The 15,452-nt window shown below is 37.7% G+C and overlaps 1 protein-coding gene across 1 annotated transcript; it reads right to left on the bottom strand.

Annotated features, from left to right (window-relative positions):
* Positions 1-5,520: 5,520 nt before the first annotated feature.
* On the bottom strand, positions 5,521-13,730 carry LOC105050021 (uncharacterized). The gene is made up of 4 exons (XM_010929861.4): positions 13,367-13,730; positions 13,146-13,275; positions 8,419-8,580; positions 5,521-6,630 (listed from the first exon to the last, which is right to left on the bottom strand). Exons 1-4 carry the CDS (start codon positions 13,552-13,554, stop codon positions 5,740-5,742), a joined length of 1,371 nt encoding a protein of 456 aa, XP_010928163.1. The 5' UTR covers positions 13,555-13,730; the 3' UTR covers positions 5,521-5,739.
* Between the last annotated feature and the right edge of the window lie 1,722 nt (positions 13,731-15,452).

Genomic DNA, 15,452 nt, shown 5'->3' with positions numbered 1-15,452 from the left:
CGTCGTCATTGCTAAAAATTATCTGACGGCTCCGACGGCAGTGCGGGGCCGACGATGGGTCCGACAGTGGGTTAGCGGCGTAGCACTCCAATAGCTGGGCATCCAAAGGGGGAGGGATGGGGGAAGAAGGGGGAGGCGGCTGTAGATTCAGTCCGACAAGGGGAGAGGAGTGGGGAGAAAAGGGAGGCAACAGGAGGCCCGATCCAGTAAGGAGAGAAGGGGGAGGTGGTGGGGGGCCCGATCCAACAAGGTGAGGGGTGGGGGGAGAAGGGAGAGACGGCAGGGGCCCGATCCGATAAGGAGAGGGGCAGTCTGGCAAAGGGGGGGAGGTGGTGGGGGCCCCAATCCAGCAAGAAGAGGGTGCTCCGATAAGAGGAGGGCTTGAGAACATGCGATCCAATGAGGGGATGCTGGGTTGGAGGCAGGGACGGTGGTGTGGGGGCTAGGGGAGGAGGTTGGGGGCTCTGATGATGCGGCGGGAGAGAAGGGAGATTGGAGGCAGGGGGAAGAGGGGAGGCGGAGGGCGATTTAGGAAGGGGAGGGCTCGAGAACCCATGATCCGACGAGGGGACATTGGATCGGAGGTAGGGACGGCGGTGCGGGGGCTAGAGAGAGGAGGTCGTTGGCTCCGACGGTGTGACAGGGGAGAAGGGGGACTGGAGGCGGGGTGTAAGAGGGGAGGCGGGGGGGTGGAAGAGGAGAGGTAGGTAGGGACTAAGGGGTATTTTTAGGGTACACTATTAGCGACGGCTAGCTTTCATCACTAAAGCCATCGCTGATAGATATTTTTAAAATTTAAATTTATAGCGATGGCTTTGCCATCACTAATAAGTATTTAAGCCATCTCTAATAATTCGCTAACCTTTTAGCGATAGAAAATTTTTTGCTGTAATGTTCGGTCGGTAAAGCTTAGTATTAGCGACGGCTTGTTCGTCGTCGCTAAAAGTCATTGCTAACACTTCATTTTCTTGTAGTGTGTGGATGAGGAGATCTGAGCCAGCTAAAGTAGCTCATTTCTCTGGAGGAAGATTTGTTAGCAAGCCCGCAATATGATAGCTCAAACGAGGTACTTAATGGGGGATGGTAGGTCTATAGACCTTCTACAAGATCCATGGGTAGCCGACCTACCGTTGAGCTATTGTCCGACTTTTTTTGCCCCAAGACTGCTGCATCCTTGAGGGTTTGTGACCTATTTTAGCTTGACGGCATTGGATGGAATCAGGGGCTCTCACTCATGTTTTCAATGAGCAGATGGGGGAGGGCGATCCATTGTGATTTCCATGCATAGGTATCATGATGTCAGAGTTTGGAGATCCTCTTGCATCCTAAGAGTGATGACGGCTGACCTGTATTGCCCATTTCAGCAAGAGTCCACTAGATGTCTAGACGTTGGTTGGATATAAAGGATAGGAGTGCATTCGAGGATGAGTCTCTTCCTATAGAAGGTGGCTTGAGGGGGTCAGCTTCCCACCAAAGCTATTCTAATGGGTAGAGCCTTAGACCTTCCAGTCGGATGTCCGTCTTGCGATGCTGAGGATGAGACAGTGGAGCATGTCCTCTTTCAGTATTTGAAGGCCAGATAGATGTAGCACCTCATAGGCCAGCATTAATAATATGATCATATTGAGGCTTCGATCCAGGCTTTTCTGGAGTTTCTGAGTCAAAGCACTAGGAGTGAGGCAATCAGAGCGACTATCATCCAGGTTATCTATATTACTTACCACATTTGACTGATGAGGAACGGAGTGGTCTTCGAGTCTAGACGGTGCCCGATAAGACTTACTTTGGAGTGAGCCCTCATCTCAGCTATGAAGCTAACTGAAGTGACCTTAAGGTCTCTAGAGACCTGAGACTCCCTTTCTGCTCGTGCAACGATCTGATGGGCTTTTATTTCCTAGGAGCCTCCACCATGGTATACCTCAAGATCAACTTCAATCATAGTGTCAGAGATAGGTAGGATGGTGTTGGCTTTGTGATTTGAAGATTAAGCTCGGACCTTGTTGCGGCTAGAGGGAGCAGGTTGGATAAGCCTATCTTCTCCGAGGCAGAGCTTCATGTGGCCTGAGTCGGGATCATTTATGCTCGCTGGATCTTGCATGCTGACCATTTTATCATTGAGAGTGACTCAACCACTATAGTGATCTGGCTACAGACCTGCAAGCAGGGAGCCATTTCCCACCCTCTCCTACAGGATATTACGATATGGCTACCAGGCTGTGTCAGTCTGGCCATTCATCATATTTTCAGGGAGGCCAATACGGTTGCTGACTAGGTAGCCGCCTATGTTGTTGAACATACTGGAGATGTTCTTTGGATGCATCTAGAGTCGGGCCCTCAGTCTTTTAGGAATATTTTATTTTTTGAGTCTCCTAGATCTATTCACACAAGAGTAATATGAATGCTCCATTTTTAGCAAAGAGAGAGAGAGAGAGAGCTTGGAGTTTTTGACCTCCTCTTATCTTTAATTGTATGGATTATGTTCTTTGTAGCTCCCCATTTCCTCTGTCTTATAATTTTATGGAACGTACTTTGCATAATAAATTTATTGATCAACACATAGATAAGAATATACCAACTAGAAGGTGCACCAAGCTTGTTATTGGCTATGTTAGATTAATTAGATCATACTCCACAAATAAGCAGATAGTTTGTCATGGAGAAATCTTGACGAGGCATTCCAGATTTACTCATAGTTCTTTTAATTTTTCATTAACATATTGTACCTCTGATCTATCAAGGTGGTATGAATGCCAGCATTTTGGTCTAATATTATGCTATTCAAGGATAACAAGCCATAGGCTAGGATTCCAAGGGTTTATTTGGTTGAGGTATGTTAACTTACGAAGGAATCTAATGATTCTTGAAATTTATTTATCTCAAAAAATGATAATGAGGAAAGATAATTTTATCACATTTGTTCGGTGAAAAAAATTATTCTAGCATCAGAAAGAAAAGTTACTATGTTGGATTAGAGGTAATCTCATACAGGATTATTGCAAACTTTTCAACAATATCTTTAAATAAACAATTTAAGTAATAAGATTTTTTTGCAATCTATTTGTTAGCCATTTATGGTGCATCTATGCAAATATTATAAATATTGGCTATTTTGAATATTAAATATAGTGATATGCGGTATACATATAGTACATAAATGATGCTTAATTTAAATATTTTAAATTAATTATATATATATTAAAAAATATATTTCTTATTATAAATAAATTTAATATATTTTTATATATAAATTATTAATAAATTCTATGTTACATTTATTGATCATTAATAAATATTTATCAATAATTAATATATTTAATATTATTATTTATAAAATAATATTAATCAATATATTAATATAATTAATATAATATAAGTGAGAACATATTCATCAAGAAAAGATATCTTTAGGTTACTTCCACTTAGTAACTTGGTGTAGGAAAATAAATACCATTCTAGTTATTTTATATTCTCTTTCGGGGAAGTAGATATAGAACCTTACCATTTATTTTACAATCTCTCCCATCTACTTTTTATATCAAACACAATAATCTGATTTGCGATTTTTTTTTCACATGCCAGATTATCCCTGATCAAACGGACTGCAAGAGAAACTCGAGATGTTGGAGTACTCCATGAAGGTTTTTAAACTGGTCCTAATATTCTGTTTACGAATAAAGTTTGAGATTTTGGCACCGACTAAACTGGTAGATGATGATGCATGGTTAAATACTCAGGAAAGTATTCCTGAAATAGCACCCCCAAGCTTAATGATATGTTTGTGTCATCTCTTCTCACTGTTAACTTGGTCTCGTTCTTCGTGTAGGCAGTTGATTTGTGTTGTGGGACTTGTTCTGATTTCACTACCATTCAAACTTGGTGCTGCGATTTTATTCCTTTGGGATATGGACACAGGGAAGAAATAGGTCAAATATGTAGTGCATTCTTGGATCCTTTTTGAAAAGAGGAGGAAGAATTATGATCGCACTTTCAAAAGGTAAGATGATATGAAGTACTAGAAAAATGGTTTTATTTAAGCTATCACAGAATTTTCTTTTTCTTATGAGACAGATCAGTAATAATACCAAAGCGCATTTATTTCAGGGCCATGTAAAGATGGAGCTATTCAAATGGAAATTCCTTCCAAAAAGCTTAAAGTGATGCCCATATAGGATCCTAACCAAATGGAAAATGGTTCTTGCCACTTTTTGATGAGATGAGGATATCAAGCTGTTCTTCGGCTGGATTTTCTTTTGCTTGTTGCTTAATTTTGTTCCTTTCCCACCACTGCATTACTTTAATCACCACGTATCCCACTGATAAGAAAAGTAGGCCTGGATTGTGATTCTGAACCAAATTTTTTAATTATAAACTTAAATGAGATTCTCCTAGAGTATATTTTTTAAGTTAAGAGCCTCCTCCGGCCTAATCGCAGCCTGCCGGGCATGCGTACACCCGCCACATTTGCATTTGTCGCCCGCCACATCGCCGTCCATAATTTAAAATTAAAGCCAGCTTGTGTTTGATTGGTGTTTTTGATAGGAACAAGAAATGATCAAGGATGAAAGATGAGGCTGAAGATGCTTCTCACACCAGCATTGTGGAGTTAGTAGAGAGAGAGAGAGAGAGAAGTGGAAGCCGAAGAAGACAGCATTACAGCACAGGAGGGGCAGGAATAACCACTTTCTTTGGATCAAGTTACTAAGCATTAAGAGATAGGAAGATGTCACAAGGGATGCAAATCTAGAGTCCTAGCAAAAAGAGAGCAAGGAATTATGTGGGGTTACCTTACAATCCTCCTAAGCAAATATATTAGTGGACTCCTCTGGTTAGGATTCCTCTTTGCGTAAATGCATGCACCAATATAATATCCACCTATGGAGAATATTTATCCTATCACCAGATCTGAAAATATTAACCGTTAAAATGTAGGAGCCTCAGAGTTAGATTAATCAAAAGAGGGAGTCATGAACAAGATCAATCTGAAGGGTAAATCAGGTTTTTAAAGCATTTGTATGTAAAGTATAAACTAAGTACAGAATTATGATCAAGTACAGGACAAGGTTGAGGTCGCCATGCAGTAGAAGAGCAGCCAGCTGATTGTTATTGAACCATGAAACTCTTTGTGCTCTTCAGCTACATAAATTTGCGAGTTTTTTGGGAAGCAATAATAAAAGCATAACGTGAAGGAGAAAATGAGCAGGGTTGATAATGGTAGGAAACCTTAAAATGGGAAAGCTTCTCTTTTCATGAAGGAAATCCCAAGGATCAGGTTGGAGCTTCTCAGTGACGCTAGATACTCACACCTACAGAATTCTTGAATTCTGCACCTTTTACCTTGTCCACTGAGTTGTTTTCAAACCGAAAGTACTCCAAATACATCAAATGGTATGCAGAGGCAGTTTCTGAGGATACATTACCCTTCCGGGTTTTGAATACCTGGTAACCTTGGAAAATCCAGGGAATTCTAATTCTATATTCTAACTTGCATGAAACTCGGTACGATTCACTACGAAGCTCAAGTATCATATGAATAATTTTGCATTATTGCTCAAGGTAAAGAGAACACCTGACTGAGAGTTTGGTTCCACGCTGAGATGCTCTTCAGGTGACGTCAGAATAAAGCAATACCAATGAAGTCATAAAGAAATTTGTCAAAGGCAGTAAATACATTATACTGTTACCAGATTTATCCAATGAAATACATCACACAACACGGCTCACCGCTGGAAAGCATTGCTTTCATGGGCTGCAGAGCCCCCCTTGTGAATAATATGCATGGCGACGAATGCTCTCTTCAATTGTAGAGCTTCCCCCTTCTTCCGTTCCATAAATGCTCTTTTGGGCAGCATCTAAGAAAGTCTTGCCTGCTGAAGTAGTTGCCCGCAATGCCTCCTGGGCATCAGCCTCAGCTGCTCTCTTCAATCTTTTCCACCTTTGCTCCTCGTGAAGTTCTGCATCGAGTGGCATTTCTCGTAGCCAAGCTGCTCTCTCTTCCTCGGACATCTTCAGGACACCCTGACGTCGCTTATAGCCTGGCTCCTGTTGCAGATTCTGGGTATCGATTTCCTTCTGCTTGCTTCCTTTCCCAAGGTCCGAACTATGATGATGATGCTCAGATTTTGAAACATTGCTCTTTTTGCCCTCTTCCTCACTTTGGTATTTTGACTCTGCACGACCTCTGGATGAATGCTTCCCCTGCTTTGAGTAACAGTGTTGATGATGTTCCAACATTGAAAAATATCTCTTTCTTTTCTCTTCACCATCACTCATGTTTTTTAATTCTGAATGAACTTTATCTGCATGCTTATCATGCTTTGAGTTGCCACATCGGTGATGCTCAGACATTGATTGGTGCCTCTTTGTTCTCTCTACCTCAACGTCGCTATTGTCTTCAGAATCTGAATGAATTCTAGATGAATGCATCTCATGCTTTGACTTGCTGTGCTCTCGCCTCTCAGATGTTGCCCGATATCTCTTTGTTCTCTCTTCCTCTACTTCACTTGTGTCTTCTGACTTGGAATGGACATTGGATGAATGCTTCTCATTTTTTGACTTGCTACGGTAGTGCAAGTGTTTTTTCTTTTCATGTTTCTCCTCCTTTTCTTGCTTCTGCTCTTTCTCAGCTTCTACCTGCATAACCAAGGTCTCTTTCAGATGGTGAATTTAGTGGCACATATGCTGCATCATTGTCAAAATATCAGGTTACTGGCCTATAAGGTAATCAGTTTGAGAATCAATAGGCGCAATATATAATTCATACAGCTACTTCTAATAAGGGGTTGATAGTGTTTGTTATACTGGGTGGATTTGCTGCCCCATGAAACATGCAATAGAATATTCCCAATGGCAGTTGAATATAAAAGTTTAAATACACCAAATGAATAAATAAATCATGAAGTAAAGAGGAAGAATGATAGATCTTTATCTTCAACATCTCATTTTGCAAGTCTGCCGAAAGAAATATCAGCACAACAATGGAGAGAGGCAAATCAGGGAGGAGGCAATGTCTCACAAAAAAAGGGGCACCAGTGCACAAGTTATCTAGGCCATGTTGCTGGCCCTAACTACACAACGACCATTTAATATTTTGAAAGAAACAGCCTGCTCTGTACAAAAATCCTAGGGTTGATTCCTTGTTGAGAAAAATGGTTTTTTTACCATAATTGTCACCTTGCAGGGGCAAGGTGGGGTATTAGAAAAGCTGCAGCCAATCTTGAAAACAAGCATAATTCGTTGCTGCACATGCAGAGCACAGCAGACAGAGCACATGGACATTACAGTGGATTTACATGATGCCTTAGCTCTCCACATCACATCAGCAATTATACAGATGGGCTGTTTGAATTTGGTCAGAATCCTTGGATGCTTCATTAAGGTACATATGGAAGTGAGCGTCAAAACACTAACAATTTACTGATTCCTGATTCGAGTACCAAAACAAGTGTTTAAGGCACAAAACTGATAGTCTAGCCAAATCAGCAAGGCAAGAAGGCGACATAGCGTACCAGCAGACACCTGATGCTACCGGAATAACTGAACTAGCTGGGTATTCTAAAATACCACATAGTTGAATTAACTGGGTTAGAGCCTCTTTACCATGAAAAAGACACAGGGTTGCATGATTGCTAGTTAGAGAAACAATTACTCAAAAAGGATGAGTACTTGGAATTTATCTTTGGTTGTTGTTTTTATTCTTTTCAAATATATAGTCTAATTTTGTTAGCATATACAGGGTTTAATGTCTATAAAAGTCTATGTCATATCTGCTTAACAGGATGCCCATGTCTATCTAGAACAATTCATGTTGTTAAGTATTCATCGATTTGGATATGTATCAGCTAGTCAGACACATCAGACTCTTAGATACTCATCAAATTCTTTGACTGCACTTTGAATAAATCAAGGGGGAGCTAGCCTTTTCAATAATAAGTTGGAGCTGTCACAAAGATTTGTGAATTAGGCTTGTATAACCTTTAGAGCTTGATTGAGGAAGTAACTATTGAAATAACTTTGTGAAACCATCATGTTCCTTGCATACCTGAGCTAATTTTGAGTTTGGATAAGAACACATACACTGAAACTCGTTAATAAGTAATATGTTTTTAATATTTTCTATAGTAAATGTTTGTTTGAGATAAAATTTTATATTTTTAATATTCTAAAAAAATAAGCATACATGTATTCATGCATAATACATACATATATTAGTTATAATTATTTTTACTATGTATCCCCATATCTCTTACTTTTGCCTATTACTCATGAGATACATGTCTGTGCAAATGCAAGTATGCAACATTGAATATTTGAGTTGGATATGTAATGGTAGTTAAGTAACAATTTAAAAGTTACTGAAAATGGTTGTTGAAAGTCCCACACTACAATATAGTATTTAGAAACATAGACCACATGACGTACAGATTTTTTGATCATGGCCATCTTGATAGGACTATTCTTTATCCTGGCAAGTGCATCCTGCCCACGTTGTCGGATAAGGAGCAAGGGATCAGAGTGGAGTTTTTTCCAAGCATCATTTGCAGACTGAGGCTTATCCTCAAATAAAGCTCCAGGAACAGCTGCCTGAGATATCAGGAATCAAATGATTAGCATAGTTCATATGAACAATAAAGAAACGTGCCTCTAATAAAGCTCCAGGAGCAGCTGCCTGAGATATCAAGAATAAAATGATTAGCATAGATCATATGAACAATAAAGAAATGTGCCTCCACTTATTTTTTGATTAGAAAAATCCAAATGATTCCAAAAAAAAAAAAAAAGAGGGGAAAATGCATAAGCTCTTGATAACATTAAAATATCGAGCAGTTCCAACTACACAGGGTAAGTTGTAAAATCCATAAATAAAGGAGTACCAAAATACAGACAGAATAAAAAGAATACTGCATACAAAATTAACAAACAAAACACCAATAAATTAATAATCTGCTGTGCAACCCCTCATACTCTAACTTTTATTTCTTAGACTCTTGAGCCAGCTCAAGAATCCATGTCAAACAAAAATATGTTAAATGTAGCCATTTATAATACTGTTTGGATGCAACTTTTACAGATTGGAGGAAAGTTGAAGTCTAGATGTGTTTGATCTACCATAATGATGCCAGAAGTGTGCTTCTGTTTACTTGTTAGAGCTTACTAAAGGCAGTAGGCATCAAAATAATTTTGCAAAGCATCATCTTCCTCATAATGCTGAGATAATTTTGTAGTTGGAGGAAAATGTATTTAGAAACACCTTAGTAAATATATTTAGTGCTTTTTATATACAAAATAAAAATTTATTTGTATAAAGTAGCTAAAATTATTTTTCCTACTTGGCACCCTATCATTTGTTTTCCTCATGCTGAGCCAGATTGTAGAATATGCATCTGCATTGCATCTTGCTTGTGTCCATGTAACACCGACCTTAACAGGAAAACAGTAAAGTACTCAGCTACCAAGAATAAAATCTCAAGTGAATTTAGTTAAGTAGGTGTTCAATCATTAATGAACCTTCTCTTATTCCTTCTAGTTACTAATAAAACATGCCATGAGACTTTATCTAAGTGAAAGAGTGCAATGACAAATATTACCTAAGTAATTCCTAATGATACTTAGTGCCTAGTAACGTTGAACTTACATTATTCAAAGAATGTACCTATTAATGTCCCAAAACAATCAATTAAGAATTCTGAATTGTATACCTAGGCTAAGAGCGTAAGCCTAAAAATATCATAATCTTTTATGATTTGGAAGTGGCAAAACTTCAACAAATAATTCAGCCATCATTTTGACATCTTTTTGAGAAAATTGTTCCTTCCCAAGTTTTACTTACATCCTGATATTCAGAAACATGCATTTTACATCAGAATAATAATGAATTCAATTTAATTTATTGTTTTCTTAATAGGGAAGGAATAGTGGGATCATACTAGATCTGATAAAAGTTTAAAAAAAAAAAAAAATCTAGGATAAGCAGAAAACAGGGGAAAGGCATGGGACCAGGTAGGATTTTGTCAAGAGAGAGAATAGGGATTGAATTAGAAATCTGAATCTTACTGACAAAAATGCATTAAGGAGCTTGTTATTCCAAATTCAATGGTGTAAAATTCCAAAAATAATGAAGGTTTGGCAAGCTATCTAATCAATATCCTGTCATGGCAAAAAGACAAAAGCTAAACCCAAAGAAGAATGCCACAATATTGGGGTTTCAATTTTTAGAACATGTCTAACTAGTGTTACAATCTTAGTCATAGTGTATCACACCAATTCTAGTATCTTATCCAACTTGCTTCTTGATGTCTCACCCCATTTAATCAAGCATCTTTGTTATGCTACTTGTTAAAGTCAACCTTAGTCATGCCATTAATTAATAAGTGCAATACCAAATTTGAAATACTTGTATCATATGTTATTTGAAATGTGACTATGAAATGACTAGAATTCTACAGATTTTCAAAAAACCTACTTCCCTGCTCCCTCTCTAGAATACACTTCTACAACCATTCTCAAGTATGAGTTCAAGTGGCGACATGCATGTCAATTTTCAAATCTAAACAGTGTCATGAAAAATTTTTGATAGGGCAAAATGGTTTGAAATCCTATAGTAGTAGAAGTCTCTTGGAACGATGCAACTGCTGGACACAGGATAATTAAAAAAATAAATGGATGTGTCTTATATATTAATATATCTGTGATTGGTATTTTAGTGTTTTCTTACATATTTTCGAGACATTACTTACACTAGAGTTGCGTGATATATTAATATACCAGTGATAGGTATAATATATTTTCTGATTTTTTGGGTTGTACATACTAGAGTTGTATGAAATGACAGCCTTACCAAAAAAAATATTACTTATAGCATTTTATACTATCTTGTGCATTCAGCATTGTTAACCAGAAACTTGGCATGAGTACCCAGTGTCCAAGTATCCTCAAGTGATGGACATTTTTTTTAGACACAAGGATGCAGCGCGCACGTGCGCGCGCGCGCGCACACACACACAATGTGTGTGTGCACAAGCACGTGTGTGTATTCTGATGTTTATTCAGAAAAAAGAGAAATTATACATGCTATTTAACAAATAAATTAATGAAACAAATATGAGTGTGCAAATTGTTTAATTTATTTTCTAGATTCATCTAAGATGTGTTCACATACTTAAAATGATGACTAACTGTGATATATTTATATCTAAAATATAATAATATTTCGCTTAAAGTGTTTTGATAATCGTGATAACTTTGCACTAAAAATATAATGATACTTTGCTTAAAATGTCCATATGATCTTGATGCATTAGAAACATAAGGATAGTTCGCTTGAAGCGTCTACAAAAACTTAAGGATGCTTCACTTAAAGTGTCAAGAAAAGTGTCACTTAAGTGTCCAACACTTAAAACTAAGTGGCCTCTGCATAACACTCCAAAAAGGTACGAAGTGTCAGGCACTTTTTGCTGATAGGACACTTCAAAGTGAAGTGTCCAGCCCTTGCCATGTCTCGTCCTACTGTGTCCAACAGTCCAAGTATCCAAAAGTGTCAACACTACCAGATAGCTTAAAAATGAAACATCTAGGTAACATAGGTTTTTAGGTAAAGATATCTCTTGCTTCCACTACTCCTCTACCTAATAAGTACATTTTTTTCCCCCTAATTCATATCATATGCTCAGAGACAAGCACTGCAGATCAGACTCACTGTCCTCATTTCTTCTATTTTTGCAATTAAAGAGTGACTAATTATTCAAAGCTATTAATGTACAGCTAAGACAATAATGTTGTATAAAAAATTGTTGTCTTCAACATTTTCAGAGATGAATGAAATCCACAACATCCACCAAAAACTCGTCCATCATCACCCAACCAGCATTACATAAACCCTTTAATTTTTAAAATTATAGAATGATGACACTTTTGGACAATGTAAACACTCCTTGCCACACAAAAAATGGAGTGTCTTGGTTGTGTCATCAAGAAGTGTTGGCAGTTAACATGGCTTAGCAAGCCTTTGATGCAAGTGAACAGCTTAGACTGACATGTCTGGGCCCTTTACTCAAGTGCCACTAATTTTATTCTTCTTCTATCTTTATTGTGATACACTATGAAAGACACTCTGCAATAAGTAACATTGATGAGTAAAATTAGCCTTATAGTAATGTATATTTTGATATTGGCATACTTCCACATTTATATAGTGTATGGAAATATCATCATGGCAGGTTTTTTGGAGATTGAAATGTTAGACACTTCACAGAATACCTAAAATCTTGGAAGCCATGCCAATTATCCAAGAAACATCAAACATGGCTCATACTTTCAAAGTAGAAATTTCTATAATACCAAAACACAGTCACCATAACAGCAACAGTCTTGATGAGAAATCAAGCCTAACATGTAGTTTTCCAAGTTGAAAAGCATGATTAAAATCTTAAAGATGTGCTACATCATATGGTCCATTATTGTCAGCTCAGGCAGGCAACACACATCATACCCAAATGTCTTGTAGGTCTTGTTGCTAAGATACTAGACTTACAAAGGATGGAAAGGGAACCAAAAGCAAATATAAGAAAAGTCCATCTAGCTTGCACAATATTATTAATGATACTATCCGCAAGAGAAGCATATTTGGTGCAACAGAAGCCTCTTTCAAGCTTGTCATACGCAGTTGAAATTCTGACATTGTTAATGATCGTATGAGTACGATAGAAAGCATAACTCAGTAATGGTGCATTGAAAGAAGCTGTAGTGGTTGAATTAGCTAACAGATTAGCCAGCTTCACAAGCCGTTCAGAGACCTCTCGGCATCACTAGTGCAAAACGAATCACCTCCAAATCCTTAACAGAAGCTTTTGAAGAATTCAAGATACACATCTCACGAAGCTCACCTCAGTTCTAAAGTAAAATTCCCTGACCTTTCAAGTGATCAAATCTAAAACATTTCCATAAGCCAACTCCCAGCACAGAATTGCACTCAAGGCAGCACCTTTTAGATTCCATTTTTTAATAAAAAAAATTAATGGAACAGGAATCCGAGTAGAACTCTATAAACTATTAGTAATTGAGGGTGCTATTACCTACTTCCGAACCGGAACCAAATACTTGCACAAGGGCAGTAAAGGGGTAATCAAGAGAAGGGGGCATAAAAATCATACCTTGGAGGAACTAGCCTCGGCTGTTAGGGCAGCGGGCGGGGGTGGGGGCTGGAGCGCCTTGAATCCCTCGCAACTCCCTTTCCCCACCGCTAAACCCGACTCGTAGAGAAAATCCAACCGCTCTTGCCTCCTGAACAGATTCAAAAGAAAACAAAGAAAATCCACGAACTGTCCGAAGATCAAACACCCCTAAATCTAGCCCAGAGAGATTAATTTCATACGGGACGAGGCCGGCTTGTTCTTGGAGTTGCCGGAACTCGGAACTCTCGCGCTCCTCCTGGATCTGCTTGCGGAGCTCCTCGAGCTTGCGCTGCTTGGCCTCGTGCTTCTGCTCGGCCTTCCACACGTTCTCGATGTTGCGGAGGCTTCCCGTGTGCCATCCTTTCTTGTTCAAAAACTTCAACGCCATCACCGACGACCTTTAATTCCACTCCAATTCCCTCTCCCCCGGCTTGATGACCTCTCTCGCTCTGTTATGTTCTTTCTTTTCTTCTGCTCTCTCTCTCTCCGGGGTTGGAGAAGAACTCGGGGAATCGGAAAAGGATGGGGGAGACGGGAAGGAGCAAACGAGAACGTTGTAATGGAGAGGGGGTCCTATGAATTGAAGCCCTCGTATAAGACTTGAACTATTTCGGGACCTACGAGTAAATTGTTATTGTCCCGGGGGTTTCATATACTGATCCCAAAATTGTTTCTGAGTCAATTCATAGAAATATGAAATCAGAACATTTGCATACTATTTAAAATATATTGGGATCTTCAGCAAATTTTAGTTTCCTCTGTTTTATTTAGTGACTTTGGAATAGTTCCTAGGTAACTGTATGTGAATACGATGATGTTCGAGCCTTGCCGTAATTTTTATTTTCCATGTAGCGATCTTTGAATGGTTCTTGAGTTATTATATCGGAATACAAAATTTGGGAAGTTGTATGATATTCAAAATATAGTGGAATTATGAGTAAATTTTTATTTGCTAGGTCTATGTAGTGATTCTAGACTGGTTGGATCATCATATAAAAGTATGAAACTTGGGCATTATAGTAATTTTTGGTTTTCATATAAATGATCCTAGAATGGTTCTGGTATTAACATATGAGAATATGAAATTTGAATCTTAATATAATATGTGAAATATAGTGCGGTCTACAAGTAAATTTTGATCTCCCAATTTATATTTAGTAACCCAAAAATATTTTTTAAATTAATATAAGCAAATATTATATTTAAGTCTACTATAGTTTCTATTTCCCACGTTTTGACCTTGAAATGGTTCTTGGCACGCTATACGGAAATATTATATTTTAGCATTCGAATGATATTTAAAATATAATGAGATCAACAAATAAATTTTTATTTTATAAAATTCATATAGCGGCCCTGAATGGTTCTTGAATCACGAGCCACTGTAATGAGAAATGATTTTTTTTTGGGTATTTAGATATCATGATCCAAGAACCGTTATTGGGGCCACGTTGAAATATAGAAACGCCATATTGAAAAATTTTCTTATGGAATTTACTATATCTCAAATATTATACGAAGCTTGAAATTTCGTTTGCATATAGTGACTGAGAAATCATTTTTCAAGTCACCCCAAGAAATATGAAAAATAAGAATTATAATAAAACCCAAAATTTATATTTCTATATATTGATTTAGGATTCATTCTGGGTCATCGTATGAAACTGGGGTGACTAAAATTTACACATAGATTCCACTATATTTCAAATATACAAAGATGTAGATTTCATATTTCTATATAATGATCTAGAAATATTTCTAAGATCACTATATGATTCATAGAAAACCAAAAATTACATTAAAGCCCAAAATTCATATTTTAATTAGTGATATAGTGACTTGAGAATTTCCATTTTTCATTAGTGATGTAATGATCTCATAATGGTTCCTTGATTACTATACGAGAATTTCAAATTTGAGCTTTTTTTCATAAAACATAGTACCTATGAGTACCAATACTTATTTCATAAGCCCCATGTAGTGAGCCAAAATGTTTCTAAGTCACACTGTATAGAAATACACATTTTGAATAATATCAAAATATATCGGTTGTATAAGTAAATCTTTATTTTTTATATTTCATATGGTGCTTAAAAATGATTTATGGATTAGCATACAGAAATAATGATCGACTTCATGCTAAAGAGGTTGTATCTTTCACGCTAAAGAATGATAATTTTCTTCAGCAACGTCAATCGTTGGACCACGCATCGTACAATCTCAAAATGCTCCAAAGTCATGATTCATCTGCCTACACGGATCGGGAAGTGGCCATAGCATGATCCA

The sequence above is a fragment of the Elaeis guineensis genome, chromosome 8 (assembly GCF_000442705.2).
Source record: "Elaeis guineensis isolate ETL-2024a chromosome 8, EG11, whole genome shotgun sequence".
In the NCBI taxonomy this organism is placed as follows: domain Eukaryota; kingdom Viridiplantae; phylum Streptophyta; class Magnoliopsida; order Arecales; family Arecaceae; genus Elaeis; species Elaeis guineensis.
The sequence above is the reverse complement of the archived record's forward strand: the minus strand, read 5'-3'. Positions and strand labels throughout refer to the sequence as shown.

Coding starts and splice junctions, on each gene's coding strand:
- LOC105050021 (XM_010929861.4), bottom strand. CDS start 13,554: ATGGCGTTGAAGTTTTTGAACAAGAAAGGATGGCACACGGGAAGCCTC. Junction 13,276..13,366: donor GAACAAGCCGGCCTCGTCCC/GTATGAAATTAA, acceptor GAATCTGTTCAG/GAGGCAAGAGCGGTTGGATT. Junction 6,631..8,418: donor TGGCCATGATCAAAAAATCT/GTACGTCATGTG, acceptor TTGGTTATGCAG/GTAGAAGCTGAGAAAGAGCA.